This window comes from Crocodylus porosus, unplaced genomic scaffold (genome assembly GCF_001723895.1).
Source record: "Crocodylus porosus isolate Cpor-Errol unplaced genomic scaffold, CroPor_comp1, whole genome shotgun sequence".
NCBI lineage: Eukaryota > Metazoa > Chordata > Crocodylia > Crocodylidae > Crocodylus > Crocodylus porosus.
In genome coordinates, this window is record NW_017728947.1 from 9,390,648 (window position 1) to 9,417,080 (window position 26,433).

Sequence of the window (26,433 nt, forward strand, 5' to 3'; positions counted from 1 at the left end):
ATTCCATTTTCTGTAGCTTTTTTTTTTTTTTGTGTGTTTTTTTTAAGAAACTTGCCATTGTTAATGGCATCCTGAATCATTGTAAGAGCAAATTAGGTTGCTAGAATATTTTCGTCATCACATAGGATCTTGTATTTTACACACTTTAAGACAGATTCCAGTACTAATCATCACTTTGTTTCAGGTTACAAAGTGGCACCATAATGTGATGCCAATTTGTTGTGTAAAAGAATATTAAGGAATGAGAAGTATGTAACATCATTTAGAATTCTGGTTTTAAAAAAGACTGCAATTCAGATAGGCTGTTCAAAGGGTTTTGTAAATCTGAAAACACTCATGAACTGGTTTTCAGATGTTGGTGTCTTTGTAACTCCAAATAAAGCTATTCTGATTCCCAGGTTTGCTTACCTGTATTATAAATGGGCATAGAAATCAATAAGATGTCATAAATGCATGGCTGGATACTCTATATGCAGATCTGAACGTAAAAGCAGATGCCCTTTAGTTATAGTCAGATGGTTTCCTTCAAATTCATTCCCAGACTACGCCCTCCCAGTTCTCAAAGATACACAATTTTATAAAAAAAACCTTAATTTCTCCATTGAGAAAGTTATAAAGCTATATGGATTCTTATTTATAAGTCTGTTCATCTATGGTGGTCTTTATATTGCAGGATCATTACAGTTTCTAGCAAAGAAATCAAACCTAAGTATTCTCAGTGGGGGGAGAGGGGGAAACTGCAACAAACATTTAAAGTAGGGATTTTAAACTTGTGGAAGGATTTGGGTTCTGAGCAGACTTGGGCCAGCCTGTCTTCTCTTCAAGGTCTTGTTCTCCTGATAAATGGCATGGTGATATGTGAAAACTCTTTGAAGTTTTAATTTCAGAAAACAGTTTAAGAAAGAAATAACAGAAGTAGTCTAAAGACGGCGATAATTCATCTTCACTGAATGAAGGTCATCCAAGTTTTAAAGTGTAGGTTTCTTCAAAAGTTTCATCTTCTTCAGTAACAACCTCACACCTAATCTTGCATTCTTTCTCGTCTCCTTTAGTTTTAAAATTTACAGAAGAAGTAAAACCAGGCTTATCCTCATAGTCTGTGTTCTCTATTCCTCCTTCAATAGGATATCTTCCCTTATACCACGAAACATAAGTGTTGTCTGTACTTATTCCATATATAAAACATTGAAGTGTTACATTCTCACCAGCCTTTGGGTTGTTGGCAAGGCACTGTATTTTCAGGGTAGGAGCTCTTTCCAGACTAGAGGATCTAGGGTCTGGTTTAAAACAGAATTGACAGATAACGGGATCATAAATGAAGCTTTTGGTAATAAATCCTATTAATTAATCGGCCACACTCACTAATTAGATTGTGTTCTATTGGTAGGGTTTGTAAATTTGTAACAATTCTATTTCTTCTTGTTTACATATCACTGATACTTTTCAAAGGCACTTAAATAAACAAAAGACAAAATGGTGTTGGCCAAAAGTGCCCAGGCTCCCCTTGTTGAGTTCTGGTGGGTACATCAGAAGCCAAGACCATCCATATGGAAGCTCTTTGTGTTCAGAGTTCTTCTCTGGTCTCTGCAGGCCCTGTCAACTGCCCTGCCCATCATGGACCCCAGAACTGTTTATTGCCATCTTTTGAGGGATTTCTATAGCCAAAAGGGCTATTTGTCATGATGGTATCAAATGTTTGTCCTGATTCTTTACATGCAGTCTAGATGATGAAACGTGTATACATCTGACCTGCCCCACTCCCTCCTTACACATAGATCACAGGGCCTCTTGTGGGGAAAGAGATGTTGCCACACAGACAGTGTTGCCTCCTGTCATGCCCCACAAAAGTCTTTCCTTCCACTGTGCCTTAGAAAGTTAAAACAGTGCTCTAGACCAGTGAGGGCCAGATTTTTTTGGGCAGGCTTGCCACAAATTACCCCTGTATCCACCCCCAGGTGTCCCTCTGGTCCCTTATCCTGCTCAATCTGCTGCTCAGCTTTCTGTTCCTAGCCCTGTGCTCCCTGCCTGATTTGCTGCTCTGCTTTCTGCTTCCTGCCCTAGCAGGAACTGTGCAACCACTCCTCTCCTGTCTCCTGTATGCTACACAGAGGCTGCCACTTGTGACACCCAAGCTGGTTACCCCTGTTCTAGACCACTGTTGTTAGTATGGGGCTCTGGAACTAATCTGGACATTATTAACACTTAGTATTATTTCTATACTTACTTGTTAATGATCCTTTGTGATTTTGATTTGTAGTCAGAGTGGACAGATCTCCAGTACTGGTTGAAAAACCTGTAAATTAGGAAAATATATTCTGTTGATTTATACAGTGTACTCCCATTTATATGTACACTGGATATGTGCATTGTTTGCTTAACTGTATAACACAATGCCTGTCCCAATTTGTTGCCTATTATCTGTTATTAACATCTATTACTGGTTAAGTGCATAAACCACTTAAATCCATAGTATCTTTCAGTCTGACTATTTTATAACCTAAATTGTACTCAGAGCAACTGCACCAGAAAACAGTAAAGGGGAAACAGCTGGCAACAGGCTGTTTTCAGAAGCCTCAAAAACAATGGGACTGACTTGGTCTCAGGGCTCCTAATACTACAGCATCAACAGGACTGTAGATAATGCTTCTTAAGTACACAGCACTGTCCATGCTGTGGAACTGGCAGCCCTGAAGTCACTACCTCCCGTCATTTTCAAAGTTTCTAATAGCTACTTCTAGGACACTTATTAGCAACCTTGCAAATGTGGGGAGTGAGTCAGTTTTCAGGGCTGCTAATTTGAATAATACTGGGAGCATCTACATGCAGAGCCGACCTTAGGCAGGTGCAGGGTCTGGGGCAAATCAGCCTGTGCAGGGCCCCTTTAACACTGCACAGGGCTGTGGGACCCCTGCACAGGCAGTGCCATAGCAATGACATTTGGCGCATGGGGCCAAGCAGATCCTGTGTGCCCCTGACGAGCCACTCTTCAGTGGATGTGACGCTGGCGGCGCACGGTTGGGGGGTGGGGGGAGTGGCATCAAGTGGCTGGATGCTTCAGCTGCTGCACGGGGCTGAGCCACCAGCTCCAGGAGGACCCTGCAGGAGGGGCTGCAACAGCTCTGCAGGACCCTGGGCAGTTGCCCCAATTTGCCCTACCCAAGGGACAGCTCTGTCTACATGAGACATTTACTGTGCAGTTGACTAATTAATTGTGCAGTAAACACCACAGTGTCTATACATGTTCCTCTATTAGGGCACAGGAAACTAATACACTCTGCAGCAGGGTAGGACTTGTAAATACTGCAGAGTGGGTTTTTTTTTGTGCGTGTGTGCAGTAGCACACATTTAGATGCTGAGCTGACTGCCTGGGGCACGAAGAACTACCTGCTGGCTAATCCCACACTGAAGCCCCCTTGTGCCCCAGCCAGCCCCTCTGCATCATGTTGAGCCCAGTTGGAGCACCCCCAGGTTGGCAGGTTGCTCCCCAGGGCTTCCTGGCAACCAAAGCTGCTATGACCCAGCTCAGTGTGTTGTGGTCCGGGCACAAATCTAAGCCACATGCCTGCAAGCTTCACAGCACCAACAAACTACAGAGCAATAAACTTTATTGCTGCACATTAATTGCTCGTGTAGATGTGTTCACTGACAACTAGTATCCTTAAGGAGCATTGATTGTTCATTATCTGAAGTCAGTGCCCATGTTCTGAGTTAAGTACACAGCCTTTTTCTCACCCCTAATGCTCTGTGGTTAAAGTACCTTGTCATAATAAGCATATGCTTATCATAGGGGTAGATAAGGTATCAATAGGAAAGCAAAATCTTTGCTAAAAAGCATATATTTTTGTAGCAATTCATTTTTATTTAGGCCAGTTGCTGGTACTTTCTGTGCATTGTGTAGTGGAAATCAGTGGGCTCAGGAAGTAAGGTACTATTTGCACTTAAATTGGCTCTTAAAGAACTTGACTTACCTCTGAGTTTCAATTCAAAGTATTTCTCTATATAGCAATGAGTTGCTAGATGAGTAACCTCACATCTTAGAGAAGTTTTATTGTCAGATGCTTTTGGAGAAAATCGTAGTTTGCTCACATAGAAACATAAACCATTTCTTGCAATTTGAGGATTTAGGGCACTGTCTTCCTGTAACTTCATCCAGTCTTTATACCATGTAACTTTGATATCCTTGGGTGCAAAATCAGATATACAAGCTTCAAGATAGATGGTCTCATCGATGTTTGGTTGGGCAGGAGTTGCTCTTATTTCAGAAACAGTAGGAGACCTTGCTAAACAGAAGGGCAAATTGTCCATTAGGAAGACTGAAATAAGATACTCCTGGTGAAATATATTAGTGTGATTATCAGGGAGAGGAAAAATTGAACCAAAGGAGAAGCATTGAAGCCAGTAGTGAATAAAGGGGGACGGGACATACAAATAGCAACTGCCACCACTGCTGTCCCAGCCACTATCATTGCCCCAACCAGCTCAACCTCTGCCACAGCTGTCAAGCAATGTGCAGACCATGGTAATTATGCCTCTGACACTTTTTTTTTTCCTGTGTCATTGGGCACCTGGCCTTGATCCTGTATAAGTCAACTGCAATATATTGCACGTTTTACAGCAGTGACACTCAGTCCTGTGGCCCTGTGAGCCAGATAAATGGTATGGTGCTGGCCCACAGACTGGATCAGATCCTGTGTACCAGATCAGGCCCATATGCCCATCTCAGGCCCCATGCTGCCCCAGCTGGCCCCTGTGTGCTGCGATCAGGTTGTGTGCCAGGATTGGGCCCTGAGGCCCTCCACTATCTCTGTGCAGGCCCTGGGACCTTGTGCTGCCTCCACTCAGCCCTAAGCACTAAGAATGGGCCCTGCACTGCCCTGCACACCCAACCTAGCATGCAGGGCCATGGCCTGTGGGTAGGATGATGGGGCACTGGAGGACAGATTTGGCCTAGGGGCCAAGGGTTGAGAACCCCTAGGTTTAAAGTACTGAGATAAGCAGGGGGATTCAATCCTGTATTAAAGAGAGTTGTGCCAACAGGTTATTTCTCCCTGGTGGCAGAAGTAAGGCCCTATAATGCAATGTACTACTAAATTCTTTGTTAGCACACTGATGATTGTGACTGAACAAATCTCAGACCAGCACCCATTTTCATCCTGAAGTAATCTACTGCGCAGTAAAGCATCACCATCTGTGCATACACAGCATTTATTGTGCAGTAAATTAGTCTACTGTGCAGTTGGCTATTATCTATAGATACAGGTGGTAGATTTACTGTGTAGCAACTACTGCACAATAGCACACATGTAGACTGCTGACTGGGAGCAAATTGCTCCTAGTCAGCCCAGGCAGTAAGGGGATGGGACACAGTCCGCAGCCCCAGGCAACTGCCTGCTTCCCAGTCTCTGATTTGATCAGCAGATTGGAACGGAGGCTGGGGAGCAGCCAGCAGCGCAGGGTGGGGGACAGTGTCCCAGCCCCCACTCTGATCTACTGATGAAAATGGGGCACAGAGAAGTAGGCACCTACCCAAGGCAAGGGACTGTTTACTAGCCCCAGCACCTGCCAATCAGGGCACAGGGCTGGGAGGCAGATACCCCAGAGGTGGGACAAACTTGCTTCCCACTGACCAGGCAGCAGGGGGCAGGAGACTGCAATCACTATCACTGAGTAGGGGCAGGGAGCAAAGCGGGGCTTGGGAGCTCCCTGCTGCCAGGACAGGGGGACGTTTTCCCCACCTCGGCTCTAGTGGCCGAGCCTGCCCTGGCAGCAGGCAGCTCCTGGGGGCGGGGAGCAATATCCCAGCTTTTGTTCTGTGATCATGATTGCAGAGCTGGAGCAAGGAGCTCTCTGTATGAAGAGAGTTCTCCAGCCAACCTGGAGCTGGCTTGGACCTGCCCTAGACTGGGACAGTTCCCAGCCAGCCCTGGGCTGCACAGGGAAGACTGCATGTGCATCCTGGAGCTGACAAGGAACTGTCCCATTTTGGGCAATACCCAGCCAACTGCACATGCAGACTTCCCTGTGCAGCCTGGGGCTGGCTGGGAAATGTCCCAGCCTTTCTTGGACAAGTCCCAGCCCTGCAACTTTTTCCCAGCCTTGTACCCCTATTGGCCAATCGAGGTATGGGGCCTGGAAGGGGCAGGTCCCAGCCCCCTGCTCTGAGCTGCTGGTGGGACAGCTAGCAGTGAGCCCTCAGCTGGGTGGGGATTCCCCACCCAGCTGGGGCATCTCACTGCTAGCTGCCCCACCATAATCTTGGGGTAGGGGGCTGGGACCTGCCCCTCCCTTGCAGCTCCTTCCAAACCCCCTTCCCCTGATTGGAGAGCAGAGGCCAGGAGCTCCCTGCTACTGGGACAGGGGGACACTGTCCCCACCCAGGCTCCACCACCAGAACCCACCCCAGCAGCAGGCAGCTTCTGGGGGCAGGAAGAAATCTCACAGCACCAACCAGTAGATGGCTGCCTCCTGGCCCTGTGCTCTCTGCCATTCCCTGGGCTACCACCCAGTGGGAGCCTATGGCTCCTGCTGGCTGCTGCAGAGGGCCACTGCAGGGCCAGAGGGGGCAGGATCAAACTGCTACCAAGAGCAGCAAATCTGCTTCCAAATGCCTGCCCAGGATAGATTTACTCCAGAGTACATTACTCTGGAGTAAACCCATGCAGCAGCATTTGCATAAGTAGATGCCCCTAGTAAGCATAAAGTGAATTAATAGCATGCGTAGAGCCGCCCAGAGGGTGCATCTGCACGTTAAATTAATACCAAGCAATAAACTCCAGTGCTTATCGTGCTGGAGTTTTTTGCTCCTGGGTACCATGTCATCATGTGCTCCCAAGACTACAGCACGTTGAACTGAGCTGCAGCAGCTTCAGCTGGCAGGGGCCCTGATGGTCAGCCTACTAGGCTGAAGCTGCTCTGACCCAGCTCGACAGGCTGGGGGATCAGGTGTATTTACAAGCACAAACCTGTAGCAGAGTTAATTAGTTTCCTGTGGCCTAATAGGGCCACATGTGTAGACCCTGAGACTTTACTGCAGAGCTAATTAGGCAGCTCCACAGGAAATGTCTCAATGTGCCAGTGGGGGCATTTATATGCACCACTGTGAACCAGGGGGTGAAGGGGAGGGAGAGCAACTCCCAGGCTGAAAGAGGGTCTGGGGCATCAGCCCCAGGCTCTAGTTGGTGGCATCAGGCAATGGAGAGGTTGGCTGAGGCCTGAGGGTGCTAAAGTTCGGGGCTAGGCAGTAGGCTGCCCCTGCATTTCAGCAACATTGTGCCCCAGCCATCCTCTGTCACCATGAATATGTGCATTTTGGCACACAAGAACTCAATTGTAAAATAGGACTGATGGAGATAATACTATCTGATGACAGAGTTAGTTAATTTACTGTATCACAGTTCTGGTGCACGTGTGGACAGTGACACTTTACTGTGGAGCTAATTAGTCTTCCCTACAGTAAAGTGCACATGTAGATGGACCCAGTGAAAATGTTCTTCTTAGAAATGATGCCTCAGGAAAACAGAGTTTGGGGGTCATGTGGCCAAATTAAACATAATATATCTGATAAAAACACTAACAGGCTGCTGAAATGGTGAAACCCAAACATTTCATGAGAGGGGAACATTCTTTGGAGGGGGGGGGGTTGTTTTTTGTTTGTGTCTTTGTTTTGTTTTGTTCTTTAATATAGATAAGGCCTGAAAAAGATAGTCTTTCCTCTTAACAAGTTTAACATAAAAGCACCTCAGATTCTTCTCCCATTTGGAATTCAGAATTTCTAGATAAATAAATATAACATCATAACCTCCCCACCACCCCCAGCTACATTCAGTCAGGATTTATCTTAGTTTTTGTTGGTCACAATCCACACAGGGTGTTCCAGAGGCAAAAAAGTTTCCAAATGGAGATGTCTGCCTGAAGTGTTGTATGCACTAGTGGTATATCAAAAAGTAGCTAGAAGTGGGATGTAGGCAAGATCTCTTAAGCTGCCTCCACTGTTGAACTGCTATAACACCTAAACCTGTACTTGGAAGGAGGGGGAAGGAGGAAGTGGGGAAATGAGAGCAGAAACATTTTCTGCCCTCTCGTGGGGTGACTTCCTGTCATAGGGAGAGAGAATTTAGTGCATCTGGACTGTCCATTACCCACAAATATATTTTTCCTTATGGTCTATCCCGTATTATTCTATCATGCACTAAAGTGAAAGGATCCAATGATTTCATATACATACCTGGGAGTTTTAGGAACCTGTATTTTGTAATGGACCGTGTCAGAGTCTCATGCTTCACTCTGAAGACAATCTTTTTGCCATAATCCAAAGCAGTGGGAGTTAGGTCAAGTTTACAAGATGTGTGGAAACAACCTTTCGAGTCCTGCTTTAGGTCCTCCATGAATGAACCACTCCTGATTTCATCCTCTTCCTTTAACCACTGGACCTGAATATCTTTGGGATAGAAATCCATCACTTCACAGGTTATAGAGACTGGCTCTCCATATTTCACATCATTTGGATGAAAAACAGGACCTGTAACCTTTGGAAAACCTGCAGAAGGTTGAAAAGTAAAGAAATATGTTCATCAAGGAAAAAATAAAATATAGATATGCTATAATATGTGTCAATATTGGAGACATGCAGAGGAGGATGTAAAAATTAATCAAACAGACCTTATTGTTGCTTAGCTAATGATTCTGAAAGACTGAAAACTATGGATTAGCATTACCAAAGATTTACTAAACATTAGACAGACTCTTCTTTTGGCGGATCTAATGCATTACAAGACAGCTAAATTCGCAGCTTCCCATATAAGCATCTACACTATCTTACTGATTATTCAACTCTCTGCTTTTCTCAGGAATAACTCCTTTACCTTTTTTTAATAAAGTATAGAGAGATACTTCATATGCTTATTCTTTAAAAAGGCATTGGCAGGGAATATAACTTCTAAGAGATGCTGATTCTTTCTTGTTGTTCAGAAGCTTGAAACGTAAGGCTGAGATTTTTCAAGTCCATGTAAGGGACTTAGATGCCATATTCCTGTTAAAACTCATGAGAAATTTGGTTTCTAAATCCCCTGGGAAGCTTTGAAATTCCCAGATTAATTCTGGCTTTAGTAACTGCATCTACACAAGACACTGACTGTACAGTGCATAACCAAGTACTAAATGAGTGAGCAATAACTGGCATTACTGTGCAGTAGCATCCTGACACGGTTGCCTAGTGACATTTACTCTCTGCACATAAGATATCCTTCCCTTAAATGTGTGAGGCTAGGGTCTCTGGGGTTGGGAGAATTGAGCTATTATTTGGAAAAGCTTGGGGAACTGCTGCTTTTCCTAGTATTTCCCTAACATAACTAATGGTCTGATGTCCACATGAGAGTTAATCTGATCCAAAATGTATCAATGTCTACTCTAGGTCAGTGACCTCTTGTACAGTGTAAATTAGATCAAAGGAGAGCACATAAATAACTTGCCCAAAAAAGAGCTAGTTAGTCACCTTTTAACATGAGAGGATAAGCTTTTCTTATAGTTCTGCTGAAATGGGTAACATCAATATAGTATGTGACTGCATGGTCCTCTGGCTGAGGCATAATTGTGATACGACTTGCTTTATGATGGAGGTTTGGTGCTGTATTCTGCTGGATGTCCTCCATTTTAAATGCAGCATTGCCAATTTCTTCAAAGTTTCTTATCCAGTGCACCTGACACTCTGCTGGGTAGTAATTAGTTATGTTACAGGATAGCGTGACAGAGTTCCCAACTTCAGGAATAGTGGGATCACATTCAATTTCTGAAACTTGTGGATTAAGTACTGCAAATAAAATAGGACAAAAGAAACAATATAAAATGATTAGGGAGTTGAAAGATACAGAACCAAAGTGTACACTTTCCACGAGGCTTCCACTGATTTATGAATTCACAGTGGACTTTTCCATAGAAGAGAGCACAGTGATTGGACAGAGGGAAGGGTTTAAAACAAGTCTGAAAACAAGAATAAAAATGCACCCCAGCTGAGATTCAAAATAAAATAACTCTTCAAGGAAGAGCAACTTTTGGCTGTCAGAGACGGAAGATGTTACCTTCAGGAAAGTCTGTCCCATTCTCTGGTGCTTTTATTCTGATATGTTCAAAACAATTTCCCAGAAAACTTGTTTGGAGACTTTAACAGGCTGTATCTCTGTATGTCAATTTATAAATACCAAGCTGCACGGGTACCTACACATGCACTATTTCAGTTATAAATCTGGTATTATGCTAACTTGAACAAAGTGCAGGGTTTTGACGAACATCCTCAGGAAGGAGTTTAGCATGTTGGAAAGATAACAGATCGAAGACTCTTACTCAGCGACAGGTCACATGAGCCTTGCCTTCAAGAGAAAACAACACACAGGGGCGGGCAATTATTTCAGGCGGAGGGCCGCTTACTGAGTTTTGACAAGACATTGAGAGCCACATGACAGGCAGCCAGGGGCAGATAAATATTAATTTTCTAAATTTTTCAGGGACCCTGCAGGCCAGATAGAATGGCCTGGAGGGCCACATGCGCATTTTGCATGCCCCTGCGTTAAACTGCAGTGTGGACAAGACAACTTGTATTTTTAACACAGAACTAGTCGATATAAACCCTGTTTTTTAGAACTACAATGGTCTTGCCTGCTCTGGAGCTTAATGGGTGTCAGGTACATGACAGAACAAGGAGCAATGGTCTTAAGTTGAAGCAAGGGAAGTTTAGGTTGGATATTAGGAAAAAAACTTTCTCACTAGGAGGGTGCTGAAGCACTGGAACAGGTTACCTAGAGAGGTGGTGGAATCTCCATCCTTCAAGGTCTTTAAGCCCCAGCTTGACTAAGCCCTGGCTGGAATGATATAGTTGGGGATGGTCCTGCTTTGAGTAGGGGGTTGGATTAGATGATCTCCTGAGAGCCTTTCCAAATCTAATTTTCAATGATTCTATATTTCTAATAAGTTAACCTTTTCTTTTACCGTGGACATGACATTCAGGTAAAATTCAGGCATAACCAGAACTTCACAAATATGAGACCTGTGCACTATTTAACTCTTCAAAATATGATATCATTATTTCTATGCATTGTGTTGGTTCTCTGCACAGGTGGCATTTTAGTGAGAAACACCTGAGTATTATCACATGACCCAGAGGAGGCGAAGGAGGATTGTATCTCTTAGAAGCAGCACATTTGTTTTGGTGAAGATGGTTAGTCAAATTAATTTCTGTGAACAGAAATTAAATAATGCTTTGGTACTTTAACTTACCCAGATTTTCCAGCTGCCAGGACGATTCTTTATACAGGTGTGAGTGCCTATGTTTTGCTTTGCATGTGAATCTCTTTCCAACATCCTCAGCTTTAGGGACAAATGTTAAAATAGTGGTACACCAAAAAAACCCATCTGATCTCTTAGTCCTTTCACTAGTGACAGATTCTTCCAATGCTTGTTCATCTTTATACCACTGTAATTCAATTGTTTCAGGAAAAAAAGAATGAATTCTGCAGGTCAGAGTCAGGGGCTCGTGAAGTTTTAGCTCATCAGTAGAACACAGCACTGGATCCAAATCTGGCTCAGCTAGAAAGGAAAATAATCAAAATCAGCTTTGAAAATATGATGGACAATACATGACCCAATTCTAAAACTACTGAGCATTTCCTTTCAGGTACTGAACACCATCAGCTCCCATCAATGGGAATTGTGTATGCTGAGCCTCATATAAGAGGCTCTCTGACCCAAGTTCGTAGAGATCTGGAAACTATCAGGTGTGTGTTTTGCACTATACTTTTGAAATATTTTTAATTTCACATTTTTCTGAAATAAAAAGCACTGCATACTGCTACTCGTAAGTTGGAGCAGAAATTTTCTTGACTGATGCAGTGCCTCTTGAGCTGCACCTAATATTCCTTTCTGCTACACAGTTGCTCAGTTTATGAAACCAAGACTAGGCATCGTCTGCATTCTGGACCAAACATTCTAAATTGTATGGACAGACAAAAATTAATTATCCTATAAAGAAGCTTGTATTTCTGACTCCATGGCACTAGTGTAGGGGAAGTACTTATTAATTTAAAGGTAATACAAGTTGTTCCAGAACTAATTCTACTGTCTTCAGTAACACAGTAGAAAACATCTTTGGAATCTCAGAGCAAGACAGAGAAGACACTGGATTCTGCGAAGAGGTGACAGATGTAAATCTTCATATTTCAGTTAAAAGGACTGCTTTAATCGTAAGAAAAAATTAAAATAGCAAATCTACATTTAAAAATTCCTGTATTATTAAATGTCTGGTCAAATACTTAGGAGTTTCCATCTAATGTTATACAATCTAATTTAAGAAAATATGAAAACATGCACCAGAATATCCTTAATATTATCAAATGTTCTGACATTGACACAACCTTTCCATGACTCCTATATAGAATATTTTTTCTGGCACCTCTAGGTTGAGTTATCTCTCTTGTACCATCTTTAAATACACTTTACTCAAGGAAAACAAAGGCTAGGGTTAGCAGGGGTGTTACCAGCCAGTACTGAGATGCATTGACAAAGCTAAACTAGAAACCCACCTCTACTATACCTGCTTTACACTATTGCTACTAGTTCTTATGGTTAAAGGGCATCAAATAGTACAAAATATGACACGCATACACAAATACACCACATTGAAAGTTATATTATTCTAATATCATAAAAGCCTTCATCTGTCTATCTGTCTGTCTATAACGCTTTATTTGCACTCTGACTGGCTGACTGAAACAACTAATCGGACTTCTCTAAGAGCGTTTGGACAAGAGACAGCGCGGCAGAGCACCTCCAGGCCAGGGACACGCGACATAGTGGGGTGAGTGGGAGGGAGCAGACAGAGCGGGAGTGAACTGGCCCGTTCCCCGCCCCCGCAACCAGATGAGAAGTGGGGGTGGGGCCAGACGTGGAGGATGCAGAGCCGCCAGGCCCTGACAAAGCTGGCAGGGGAGGGGAGCAGGAGTGGAAGAAGGGAGGGGGAGGAGAGGCAAGGTGGTGGCACCCCGCTGCTGCCACACCCCAACAACAACCCTGGAAGGGGGAGGGGGGATCAGGATCGGCCCCAAAGCACTGGGGGTGAGGGTGGGGGGAGTGGGCCTGTTCACCCCCTCTTCTGACAGGATAAGCAGCAGGGGTGGGGCTCAATACAGGACTCTGTCCTCGCCTGCCATGATGGTGGGGAACGCACTGCCGCTGCCACCGGGCCAGGACAAAAGCCAGCGTGGGAGGGAGGGGGGTACAGCGACTACATGCCACTACCACCGCTGCCACCACCACCACTGCCATGCCCTGCCAACAGCTGAGAGGGAGGTAGGGGAGCGGGGAGGGGAGGCAGGTGGACACAGGCTGGAGGACCCAGAGTGCAGGGGTTGGGGGAACAAGCCTGGACCAGAAGTGGCGGGGGAGGGAGGGAATGAGCCTGGACTTGGGGAGCAGGGCCAGACCCAAAATACAGTGGCTGGAAATGGACCTCTGTTCTCCCCGCCCCGGTCATTCTTAATGGGCAATTGGCTAGTTTTATAATAAGGGCTGAATTATAGCCTACCTGGGACAGGAAAAGAGAGGTATTTACAAATTAGTTGCATGTCTCTGCACCTACTGAAATCAATGACAAAGCCTCCTTTGACTTCAGTGTTCACTACCCCAGATCAATACAAGGGAGTGTGTTACAAAGTTCACTGTGGTCGCTACGTTGCCATAGCATGTCACTACAGTGATGCTGCATCACATGTAGACATGCCCTTACTGTATAAGGTGCATCTCTATCTTGCTTCCCTCCCCTTCATGTGCTGCAAAGTAGTTTGCTTACCTCTGACCTTCAGTAATGTCGTTTTTATAGTGGGTCCCCTCTGAAGGGCCTCATGACTAATTTCTAGTGAAAGCTCTGCCTGGTCATGCTTATGAACATTTGGACATACATAAATGGTGCATGAAACTTCAGAAGTGCCATTATCATGTGACTGCAAATTGAACTGAAACTGAAAATCTCTGAACTTCTGCAAGAGAGCAGTTCTTTCACTGCTTTGTTTAGTGTCCTGTTGTATGCTTGTCCAGGAGTAAATTTTTTCTTTTTCTTGCTGATATCTTTTAAGGAAAAAATCTAGCATTATACGTTTTGGACGAAAGCCAGAAATCTGGCAGTACAAAACAGAGTCTTCCAAATGTTTCATTTCCACATTCCCTGTGAACGCTGTTATGTTTGGTGGAACTGTAAGGAAAAACGTAAATGTTAGTAAGTAGCTCAATACAGTAACTCAAGAATGAAAAAAGTAAACTGCTTGTTTTCTATATCCAGACGTCAGTCACAGCAGTGCAATTATCAAAGTGAACATTTTTAGTGTACTGTCTTTATTCTTTTATTGCTGAACTGTGCAATTTCATTGCCTTACAATTGTGTTCCTTCAATTGTTTTTCTTACTACAATCATTGAAATATACCTGACTATAGAGTTTAGCTATTTTCAGTTTTCTATATTAATCTTGTATGTGAAAGATTAGTCAAGAGTTCTTTTTTGACCACAGCTCTTCCTTTGATATATGTTTCAGTATTTTAATGACGTTAGTAATAAAAACAGTTCATTACATTGAGTTTAAGTTTTACCATTTACTAGTGGTGATGTGTTTGGGTGGGGTAATTTAGAATGATACTCTTTAATCACCTAACCAATAAAAGGCAACTTTTAAGAGTAAATCTTTTTGTGATGATATATGAATTCAGCACACTTTATTACTCAAAATTACCACTCTTCCGTGTTACCACATTCTAGCTTATTTAAATGTTCAGGACAAGCACAGAAATCACTCTGCCTCTCTTTTTCCTTAAAGGGCTTTGGGAACATCTGAAGCATTTGGGGAAACTGGGGTTTTGGGTAAGTAGAGGAACAAGGGTTCTAATTTTGGATAACCTGGCTAGACTTAATACAATTGCTAGGTGAGCAAAGAGCATCCTGATGCAATATTTTCTATTAGCTTCTCACTGAGATTTAAGCTTGAAATCTAAATGTTCACAAAACATTTTTTTATGAATTGGTAATGAGGTGCAGCTTGAAAATTACTTACTTTTTTTAAAATACTTTTTGTATATGAAAGGTACCACTGCAATAATGAAGATGCAAACTAGTATGGTTCCAACACAGGTTCCAGCTAAAGTGGCCACATCTGACTTGGGGGCTGTGAATGAAAAAAATTAAAGAACATTATGATTATGTTTTGCCTGCTTCCTTGTGTCAGACAAGGAACTTATTGGACTAAATCTTCAATGTAAATGGATAACTAGTTATTTAGATTTTAGTACAGGTCAAGCAAGCAGCTGCTGTGGCTCAGGACAGGGCCACAGTAGCTCATGTGGCAAGTAGTCCATGGGGCAAGGGGAGAGTGGGGCAAGCAGGTACATAGTGCAGGGAGGAGCATGGGAGAAAAGGAGTGCGTGGTGCAGGGGGGAATAAGGGGAAAGGGGGTTTGCAGTGCAGAGGGAAGCATGGAGAAAGGGACATACATTGCAGAGGGGGAGTGCAGGGGAAGGGAAATGAGAGCATAAAGGGAAGTCCAAAGAAGGGGATGTGCGGTCAGTATTGGGGGGAGTACAGGGAAAGGGCGCTGAGGAAGCAGGGGTGAAAGGATGTGCAGAGTGAGGGAAATGAATGGAGAGATGTGTGGAGCATGGGGGAAGTGGAGCACAGAGCAAAGGCTGCTCCATGCTCCTGAGGGAGACAGAGCCAGAGCAGCTGCAAAGATAAGCAGGGGGGAGGATGGGGCAGGCACCAGAGGGAGACAAGTGGCAGGAGTGGACAAGGGCTGTGGGGCAGGCTACCTGCGCCTCAACTGCTGCTTTTCCTGCCACTACCTTCTCTGTGGCAGTCGTGGGGGAGATGAATTTAAGATGACCCTCCGATAACTAGATCTAGATGTGGAATATTATAACAAATTTATAATTTTCCATGTCTAGAATCTAATTATTGGGGGGTTGTCTTATATTTGAGTAAATACAGTATCTGAAATGTGATAAGTTTAAGTAGAATCAAAATTATTTCTGGCTTTCATATTTCTAAAAGAATCAGAGAATAACTGCCAGCAGGAGAGGCCAAAGTGGTGGCTGTTCCCAATCCTGGACCTGCTACTGTTTGCCAGCCGCATTGTGTTGCATCAAATCACAATCACAATTACAAAACGCCTTCACCAGAGAGACTATTAAGGATGCTCACTTAAAATATGCATATTAGCAACAGTCCAAAGAATGAAAACAATAAAAATGTATAAGAGTAAAAGTACCCTTTCTTGAAAGACACCTCTGAATCAACTCAATAATCTCCCTGAGGCTCCAAAATGTTGTTTGTTCCACTGCCACAAAAACATGGAGCCTCCCAAACAGCACTGATGTCACATTGACCCTTTCACTTTACAGAATTGGCTCTCAAGTGTCTCTGCTTTCTTTCCTCTCCTGATAGGCAAGTCAAGTCAAGTCAAGTCAACCCCATGAGCACATCCAGGCGAGCATGCATGTGCAGTTTGTGGTGCCTCAAAGCAGTTTGAGGTGCTGCAAACCACACGCGGTACATGTGCACCTGTTCACCACACTGCTCATTTGCAGCACAGCACCAAAATTTGACACTGGGAGATCCTGGTGTCAAAAAAACCTGCTGCAAAAAAAAAACAGGACAGCACATTCAGCAGCAGCATGCACCACCAGAAACAGAGCCTGGCTGTCCAGAGCCATGTTCTGGCTGCCAGAAAGCCTCCATGCAGACAGATCAACACTGCTGCTACCTTAGGAGGCCCCCAGGATCCCAGGTAAAGTTGCTAAGGCCAGCACAGTTTCTGGCCTTAATATCCTCTTCCCCGCTGGGGACAACTTGCTGCATGCCGGAGCATGCCCTAGGGCACAAAGCAGTGGCACAAACATGTGCTGCTACTATTTGTGCTACAGCAAACATGCACCCCTACACACGCACGCTCATCTGGACGTGCCACTTCTGAGTGCCACTGCATGGTCAGCTCCCCTGTTTGTCTCTCTCAAAGGACACCTATTATTGCTGCACCCTGGGGATAACATAAGGTTGACATGATTCAACTTCCTAGAAAATGGGTCTAGCTGCAGTGTTCTGGAGCCGGTAACATTTTGACAGGAAAGAGAAAAGGATGCTGCAGGAATGCTTACCTATCACAGTCAAGGTGGCATTGAGAAGTAAATTGTTTCGCAATGATTTGTGACTCACTATACACCTATAGACATTTCCACTATCTTGCAAAGATGGCTGAAGCCTTAATTTGCTGATGACATTAAACGTGCCATTTTCGTTTTCCACAGAAGTTCCTGTGCAGATATCTTCTCCTGTTACACCACCATCCTGATGATTCTTTGAAACCTTAACCCACCTAATGTTAAGTGAACTTGGATAGAAATTTTTTACTTCACATGACAGGGTCTTCTCTTTGTCACTTTCAATTGTGACTTCTTCTGGAAACAGGCTGACAGCTGGCTGAGCTGCAGGGGGATAAGAATTAGATTGTAATCATCGTCATGAGTTCTCTGACATGTCAGTAGTTTTATTTTTGTACACAGGCGTTACAGAAATCTCAGATACCTGCAATGCTTAATCTTCATTAGAGCAGTGAGAGGGTTTTATGTTAGAATTTTTCTCACAGACATGAATACAGTAGGCAATAACATTTGGACTATAAATAGCATGCATTATCATTAGGATCCCAATGGTTTTGTTAGACTGTTCACTGTAAATAAATATTTGTGGAATTAATACAAGTATCAACCATAAGAATTAAACGCTAAAAGCCCTTCCTGGTCAAAAGCTTAATGACAAACAGATTGTTTACATCAGGAGTGTCAAGCTGGCTGGCCCACAGGCCTTCTCAGGGTTCTTAAAACACACCTCCAGATCCAGCCCCCAGATCCAGAAATTCAGCAACGTGGTGAACAGTTGGCAGTGTTAACCCCCATGGCTTGCCAGGGGTGCTGTGTCAGCAGGGCCAGCACAACACTTCTGTGACATGCCCTGCCACCTAGTTCATGGTTTGGGATCCCTGTTGGGGATGCAATTCCGTGGAAGCAGGGGGAATGGCAGCTGTCAGAGCCTACGGCCACTGGCCCTGCCACCATTCACCCTGGCCCTGCCACTAGAGGTGAGTCTTCTGGCTCAAAAAGTGCCCTGTTGTCTGTATCCAGCCCACAGGATGAAATTAGTTTGACACCCCTGGTTTAAAGTTATATTTCTGCTTGAAAGGGAAATGCTCAAATAGATAGAACTGTCAAGCTGTTGCAGTGGAAAAGGAGCTGCATCTTTTTCTAGCTGTGAAATGAAAGGTGGTCATAAATAGGGAAACACGGAGTCCAAGACATCTACACTGCATCCCCACCACCAGGATTGGCATCACGACTTTCCCCCATTTCCTTAGTTGTCCTAAGATGATCATACAGTTCTGATCCCTTCAAGATGCTTCTGATATAGCCATCTTTTTTACCTTATGGATCCCTGGAGCCTAAAACAATAGAAAAACTAAAAATTACTTACCAACTACCTCCAAAACACCTGTGTCTTCAGCTGCAGAAGGTGTAACAGTTACTTTGCATTTGTATGTTCCTGCTTCCTTAAATTGTACTTTTGGTAGAAAAAGTGAAGCATTTCCCCTTATAAGCTCACCCATAGATATACTGGTTCCTAATCTATAAGAAGTAGACTTTCCAGCAAGAAACTGCAACAGCGTCTCTTCTTCGTCTGTGTTAGAAGTCTTCCGAGACCAAGTGACTCCCATTGTAGAGATATCCAGTACTGGTGTATCATACCCATGGATTTGGCATGCTATTGAGGTATTGTCATTCAGTGATGCAATCACAGGCTTAGTCTTCATGCTCACTGTAATGGTTCCTTCAAAAAAGAAAAATATGTAAGAAATACATCCTGCAAAAGGTCCTTTAAAGAAGGTATGTTTTACTTCAAGCTCCAAACACCTGTGAATCTGTCAGCAAGATTCATTCATTTTCCAGCCATCTGTTTTCTTACTACATGTACTTTATTTTATGGTCTGATTGATTTTAAACTCCTTCAGGTCAGGGCCATTAATAATCCTTGGATCAGATTTCATCCAATGGAGAGATGCTACAAAACAGCACATGTTGAGGCAGGGACAAATTATGAAACGTAACAGAGATCATATCACTTCATTAGTGTGCTTTATGCACTAGCAGGACTTGCACAGACCAAAGAAGCCTAGGGGTGATCTCCGGAATTTAACTAACTAGGAGGTGAGACTGAGGAACTGATATTGGGTTAGCACTGATTAAGTATAGCCCCCTGATATGTATGATGGTGGGTTGGGTTCTATTTCTTCCCTACCCCCCTACCATAACGTAGAGAAACTTTAAAAGGGCTGTCTTTTTTAGTGCAACAATTGCATCTGACAGGCCTGAAACTGAACCATCTACCCAGGTAAATAATGAGGTGGAGAAATAGAGGGACACATTTTCCAAATATTTTAAAACACAGAAGTCCTGGCTCTGTCTGCCACCCAGCAGCAGATAGCTGTCGAGTTCACCCCCAGAAACGGGGAAAGATCAGGATAGGCAAAGGTTGCTCAGAGGGATAGGGAGTTGATTTACATGAGCTCTTCCTCTCCCCAATAGTTCCCAACCTTGCTTCTGTGAAGAAAACTCAAGACATTTCCATACTAAACCAGAAGTCCTGAGGCCCGATTTCTGAGGCAAGGAGGAGTTATAGCATTCATTCTTACCCATAACCACCCTGAGGACTTCATCTGGGAGAATAGTTGGCACAGTATTTCCCATTTACAAGTTTATTTAGTCTCAATGGCTGTCCTTATACATCCGCCAGGGTTGGGGTGAAGGGGCTTTAATTAGAGCAGTTCTTGGGAGCCACTCTAATTAAAGTGCCTGCAGCATTTCATATAGTCAGCATCCCACACTTCAAAATGACAGCAGGAGTGCTTTAACTGCAGATTGTTTGATGTCCGGAGGCATTGGGCACATGTCTAGGTACCTAATAGGTACAAATAGAATTGCTTAAAAATAGTTCAGCTGGGATTTTCTCCCCAAAGGAACACTTAGGTTATTCCACGGCACTGGCATTGGTTTGTTTTGCACAGATTGAAGTGAAGGTTTCTCGTGAGAGTGAATATATAAAATTGATCTTTAGCATGTAAATGGCTATGGGTTTTTTATGGAAGCTGAAGAAAGACTTTAAAAGACTTTACTTATACACAGAAGTATATATTTCTAATTGGGATCTTATTCTATTTAGTCTACACAGCTTTCCTCTTAGTAAAGAAACTGATGAGCTTTTTTAAAGATTACAAGATACAATCAGGACAATCTGAATGTTGGGCTGCTCTCCTGGCTTTCTCTTGTTTCCACTGCTTAGGAAGTACTAACCGATGACACAGTAACAACAGCACAGCTGGGGCCGTGTAAACGTGGCCTCAGACTTGAATTCACAGCTGTTTAGATGGCAGGTCAGCGCCCGCAGAACAGGCCAATCTGGCGAGATCCTTTTGAGTTACGCGTCCACCCTCTGCGCTCAGCTTGTGTGGTTTGCAAACTTGCTTGAGAATCATTCTGCACCTAATCCTAATCACCACCAGCCCTCGGCCCAGGATGGACCCCGGGGGGTCCACTGGAGACCTTCTCCCACAGGTCCCTTAGGAGCGTATTTACATGAGTCTAAGACAAAGCCCCCCCACCCGTAACATGGGGGAGCCCCTCATCTCAGAAGTAAGGATGGGTGGGGAGCAGGTGGCCACTGTGGCTCCGGCTCCGGCTCCGGCTCCAGCTCCAGCCGCTCCCCAGGGCGTGGGCCCATGGCCACAGCTGCCACCCACCTCCTCCTGCCACCTCCGCCCCTCCTACAGCCCTTCTTCCTAGCTCCCCCGCCCCTTGCCAGCGGGCTGTGCGCGGCGGGGCAGCGCTGGCCGCAGCCCAGGCCCTGGCAGGCGCTCCCGCGCAGCGTTAGGGTGAGGGGAGATCCAGCGCCCCTTCCCCGGTACCTGCGGGCGGCAGCGCGGTGCTGAGAGCCGCGAGCAGCGCGAGCAGCCAGCCCGAGCCCCGGGGCTGCGCCATGGCGCCGCCAGGCGTTGCTCTTTCTCTTTCCCTTTCCCTTTCGCTTCCCCCCGCCCCGCCCGGGAAGAGAGGGGGCAGGGCAGGGCAGGGGCAACGTGCCCCCGCGCGCCTTTGCCGCCTTGCCCGGCCTCGCCTCCTTGCCCCGCGCTCAGGCGCAGGGCAGAAAACAGCCCGGAGTGAGCCGGGGCAAGGGACCGCGCTGCCCTGCCATCAGCCCCCCCCGACACTACAAGAGCGGCTGGGCAGCCCCATCCGCCGCCTGCCAACAGCCTTGCGGGGCCGAGTCCGCACCCGCGCGGCGCTCCGTGGGCATGTCTACACGAGACGCTGCGCACTAGTGTGACGAACCCTGCGCAGTAGCGGGTCACGGCAACACCGAGCTAAGACCCTACCGGGCAGTGTTATTAGGCTAACGTGCAGTGTCATTACATAACTGGGCTGGCTCTATTCGCAGGAAATGTAGGTACTGTGCATTTAGTTAGTACTCTGTCAGGCACAGTATTTAAGGCACCTTAATGAACATGTAGATGTGCCCAGTGATCTTTTAAACGGCTCTCAAAAGCAAAGTGGGTCCCCAAAGGAGCAGCAGCCCCTGCCTTTTCAGCCCCTGATCACTTTTTGAGGGTTTAGAGCAGTGGTTCCCAACCTTCCCCCCCCCCCCGCCACCTGCCGCTGGGAGCAGAGTGCAGCAGTGGCGGCAGCTCTGGGACAGAGGCGGCTCATCTTGTGTGTTCAGCACCGCTGGCATTGCCCCCACAACCCTCACGTGGGTCGCAAGCCAGGGCTGGGAACTGCTGCTTTAGAAGCCAACAGTTTTCCATTTCCTTAACTTAGCAGCAACAGTCACTTTTAGTCCAGCCTTTGTAATTTTGCAGAGCTTCCCAGAACTTCTGTGGTCAATGTTAGAAATGCACAGCCTGCATCTCACTCTTGATAGAAAGGAATGCTACCCAAGGTTTCTTACCTCCCCCAGCTTCTCCCTAGTCTTTCTCATGCTGATTACAGAAGCTGGCATTCAATTGACTTTGGCATTGGGATTTGAACTCTTGGCAACCTGTTGTAGTTTCTGGGCATGCTTAATTAGCTGATGCATATTTACCCCTCCGCCCTGCATACTTAAGTAGCTAATTATACTATACATGCGATGTATGTAGTGATGTAACTACATGTATGCTTGTATGAAATGGAAGTAGCTGTAAGAGTTCTGGTGTCTGCACACGTGCTCAGGAGAGAGAAGATAAATTCCACTTGCAAATACCAATGCTTGGTCAGAGTAATCTGAGTACCTGACTCTGCTCTGACCTTTGTTTGCAAACAAATACAACCTTTTATGCCGGCTGCTGAGTGCGTGTCTGATTTTTGCGAGCCTCCAGAGAAATGAACCGCAGTTTATGCATCAGTCAAAATGACAAAATCTTGGTTGAAATATACACATTTGGAAGCAGATAACACTTTTTCAGTCCATTTTCATGCAGGAATCTCCAGTAGTTTCATCCAGAAAGCAGCAGCACCAAGGCAAGGAACAAGTAGCAAGTTAACCAAACACTTCGCTGCACAACTTCTTTCTAAGGCAGAAGTTCTTGACAGAGGGAGATTCAACATGAAACAGGGTTTGGTTTTTTTTAATTTTATGTAGTGAATTAAATAGTGGTGCACCATGCCCTGGATGAATGAACCTCAAGAGAGAAGCTCCAGAATGGGAACACCTGGCCTAGACAGTCATAGAGCAAACTTGTCCCGTATAGCCCTGCCAAACCCTTACCTGAATGGGCAACTTTTGAGAGTAAATTCAGTCTCTGGGTCCTTAACCTAGTTGCAGACTGCAAAGAAAAGAACCTTCTAAGTTGGGACTTTCTACATTATAGGCAACTGCCCACTGGGAATTTGGCCTCAGGTCTCAAAGATTAGACAGCTTCGTTTTTAGTTTAGACAACTAACTCCCATTCAAATCAATAGGATTTAGGTAGGTATCGCTGAAGATGTTGGTCTTCATTACTTCCATGAACATTTACATGAACATTTAGGGTAAAGGGTCATCAGCACTAACTTTTAACTAGTCACTAGCTCTGGAGTTTGATCCAGCCATCCAGAGATGAAGAGATTTTCTTTTTTCAGGTAAGGGCTAAAAGAATAGATGGAAAACTGCATGCTACTTGCCCCCTACTGATAAAATAGAGCACTGCAGCTCTTGAGACATTTTTGCAAAAATGATGGGCCACAATAAAATACCAGCTTCCCCTGCAGGTTGGCAAGACTTGGGTGTCACATACACAAAGGAAAGGAAGAGTTTAGGTTCAACACTTAGCTACCGCATACTTTATAAAAAGTTAGGTGTTCAAGGGTCTGGACTAAAGATAAATAGGGGGGGAAAAAAGCTACATTATGCCTTTCTGTAAAGCAGAAAAAGACATGGATTCTTACAGTCACATATACTGGATGTCAAACAGATCCAGCACTTGAAACCGAATTTGTCCAGAGGTGCACGGTGGGTCAATGTACCCTAAAAACCAAGAAAAAAGATATCCTACATTTGAGTAAAGGAGTTCTTTAGCCAGTGGTACATGTACCATTGGGAGCATGAGTGATTTGTGGCAGGTTCAGCTTTATTAATCATTTAAAAGACAGTCAATACTGCGTTATACACAAAAACACTGAATTGACATGCAATGCAAAGACGTGTGATGAAAGAGACGTAATACAAAGGGCACATTCATTTTAGAGTAGGGCTAAGACAGTGGTACTCATCCTCTGCCCCAGTGGGTCTCCCCACAGGTCTGGAAATTTGGTGGTGGGGTAGCAGTGGTAGCATTAATCATTGTTCCCCAACAGTCAAATTTCTGGACCTATAAGGAGCCCTGCAACTTGGATGACATGACCCTGAGCACTAGATCAGGTCAACGTATGGTGGAGCCAGTGCCCCACACTGACAGATCCTGTGTACAGGATCTCATCCACAAACCAGCCCTGCACCTGGCTCATGGGGCCAGAAGACTAAACACTATTAAAAGATCTCAAACAAGGATTACAGTCCCTTCATTCTGGGTCTGTACAAACACTTATGGCCTTATCACCTTTTCATATGCAAGCAGGGGATAAAGGAAAACTCCCTGAGACTCCCCGTGTAGATTTTCTCCTGAACTGTTTGGAGGAACTGCCCAATTGCAATTATAAACGTACAGATCAAAAGTCCAAGCTACCCTTTGGAAGAGCCCCATGTCACACTAAGGTCCCAGTGTATCTTGAGTCTGGACAGTATGACTCCATTGGTCCTGTCTGCAACTAGCCCTGGAGCTCATTACAGAGGGATTCCTAGCAAAGGGATGGAACTACAGAAAGGGAATTCAGACTCCAGAGAGAAATGTTATCAAATGGTTGTCAAACCAAAAAGGAAAGGGCTAAAGAGCTGGACGGATTGATTTAAGGGATGACTTAAAGGACCATTTTACTCCTCTTCGAAGATCTACTACTCTTTGGCCTTGTTTACATTAGACGCTGACTGCGCAGTCGCCCAAGATCATTGTGGCAGAAAGCATGATACAATGCTAGTGCACAGCAGTCTTGGGCTGCTGCAGTCAGCATCTGTTTTTTGGCACTACTGCACAGTAACTCAAGTTACTATGCAGTCATTTAGTATTTGTTTATACTAGCGCTAAATGACCAAATAGTCAGTGTTTCATGTAAAGAGCCTTTGAATAGTACAAATGTCAACAAGGAAGGACCTGAAGCACAAAGGCAATTAAAATAAAATGGAGGAAATCTAATTTATCAGAAAAAATATCTTGACCGTGAGCTCTTAAACCATATGGAATAGTTTTCCAATGGGAGGCACAAGTCATTTACAGTTAAACTGGGGAATGACTATGCTCCCTACTACCAAAAGACACATTAATAGGGAATGGAGGATGCCCAATTCCTTAGAAGTTCTGGAACAAGCATCTGTGGCAGAGCACAGGTTGTGCCTGCTACTTTAAGGAGCCTGAGCAGGCAGCAGAGCAGCCTACAGGTGTCTGCACTGCTAATCAGGAGTCACATGACCAGCAGGAGGCTGCCTGATTGGAAGGAAGGCCTAGCTACTGGAGAATAAGAGCAGGCCCTGAGCATTAGAGCAGGTAATTGCTTCAAGGAGCCAGAGGGAGAATGTTGCCTGGCTGGAACTGCTGCTGTCAGAACAGCTTAGAGGTTCAGGGTAGGAACTGTGGAGAAGGAGGAGGTTCATGGTCCTGGGGCATGACCTAAAATGACACCTCCTGGGGAGGAAGGTGTGCTGGGGCTGCCTGTGGCAGAGCATTCTCTGGAAAATGCCACACCTGTGCTTCCCCTCCCCCAGTGATGGGCAAGTATGGGGCACCAGAAAGCCTCATCCCTTACTGCCTTGCAGATGACTCAGTGGAGGGGAAAGGCTAGGGGAGCACAGCCTGACAGAAAAACACGGCCAAAGCCTGCTGAAGGGGGGCCTGAGGCAGGGTCCAGGCTGATCTGAAAGGGGCCTGAGACTGGGCCTAGGCCCATTAAGTGAGGCATGAGGCCGAAGCAGCATTAGACCCAGAAGCCCCAATGTGGGGGCTTGGGAAGATAGGAACCTCAGTTGGCGGGGAGGGGTGTGATGGCGTAGCTAAGGGGCTGGAGAGTAATGATGGATATAGATGCCATGTCCTATTCCTTGCAGCTCCATGGCTCCACACCTCCCCAAATGCTATTTGCCCTTGGCGTCAAGGCAATTAAATAGGCAGCTTCCTGCCTAGGAATATCTTCAGCTACAACAAAGGCATGGCAGTCAAGGCAGGTGGGCAGACTGCCCTAGACAAGTGTCTGAGCCAATGTCTGGACCAGCCCTGGGATGACCCACTTATTACAGCATCTTAATGTTTTTTTCTGTAAAGTAATAGCTTTATAAATAGTATAATTTTTAGTAATTCACATCCATCACACTAACTGGAAAAAACACAAGTCTTTAAGAGGAGGCTAGATGAACACCTTGCTGGGGTTGTTTGACCCCAGTACTCTTTCCTGCCATGGCAGGGGTTCAGACTTGATGATCTGCTCAGGTCCCTTCTGACCCTACCAACTATGAAACTATGAAAGGAACATTTCTCTGAAACAGCTTTGCTTGCATGCTTTAGTGTTAAAAGTGACAGGATCCCCTACAGTGACACTGTTAGCAGGTAGTTATAGAATGGGAAGGAAATGTGAAACATCCCTCCCAAAATGTGCATTTGGATACAAATTCAGACTAGTATTCTATCAAAATAGTCATGTAAAAGACCTGTTTGGGTTTTAAGACACTCTTTCAGCCTGAAATACAAGAGTTAAGACCACTCCATAGGATTCTCT

The 26,433-nt window shown here is 45.1% G+C and overlaps 1 protein-coding gene across 2 annotated transcripts; it reads right to left on the minus strand.

The window, feature by feature from the left end:
* NCR3LG1 (natural killer cell cytotoxicity receptor 3 ligand 1) lies at positions 1–26,056 on the minus strand. 2 transcript variants are annotated; one of them, XM_019552146.1, is made up of 11 exons: positions 23,524–26,056; positions 18,545–18,898; positions 17,176–17,502; positions 15,081–15,191; positions 13,832–14,230; positions 11,266–11,574; positions 9,491–9,805; positions 8,225–8,536; positions 3,969–4,280; positions 2,225–2,293; positions 1–1,277 (listed from the first exon to the last, which is right to left on the minus strand). In XM_019552146.1, exons 2-11 carry the CDS (start codon positions 18,879–18,881, stop codon positions 958–960), a joined length of 2,811 nt encoding a protein of 936 aa, XP_019407691.1. In that variant the 5' UTR covers positions 18,882–18,898; positions 23,524–26,056; the 3' UTR covers positions 1–957. The 2 variants fall into 2 exon arrangements, with proteins under 2 accessions (XP_019407691.1, XP_019407690.1); XM_019552145.1 differs by lacking the exon at positions 23,524–26,056 and adding an exon at positions 21,030–21,126.
* Positions 26,057–26,433: the final 377 nt, after the last annotated feature.

Bases quoted from the DNA above. Each gene is read 5' to 3' on its own strand.
- NCR3LG1 (XM_019552145.1), bottom strand. From the start codon at position 21,102: ATGGCGCAGCCCCGGGGCTCGGGCTGGCTGCTCGCGCTGCTCGCGGCT. The intron at 15,192-17,175 runs GTAAGCATTCCT...TTTCATTCACAG, and splicing joins TGCCACCTTGACTGTGATAG to CCCCCAAGTCAGATGTGGCC. The intron at 4,281-8,224 runs GTATGTATATGA...CCTTCTGTTTAG, and splicing joins CAGGTTCCTAAAACTCCCAG to CAAGGTCTCCTACTGTTTCT.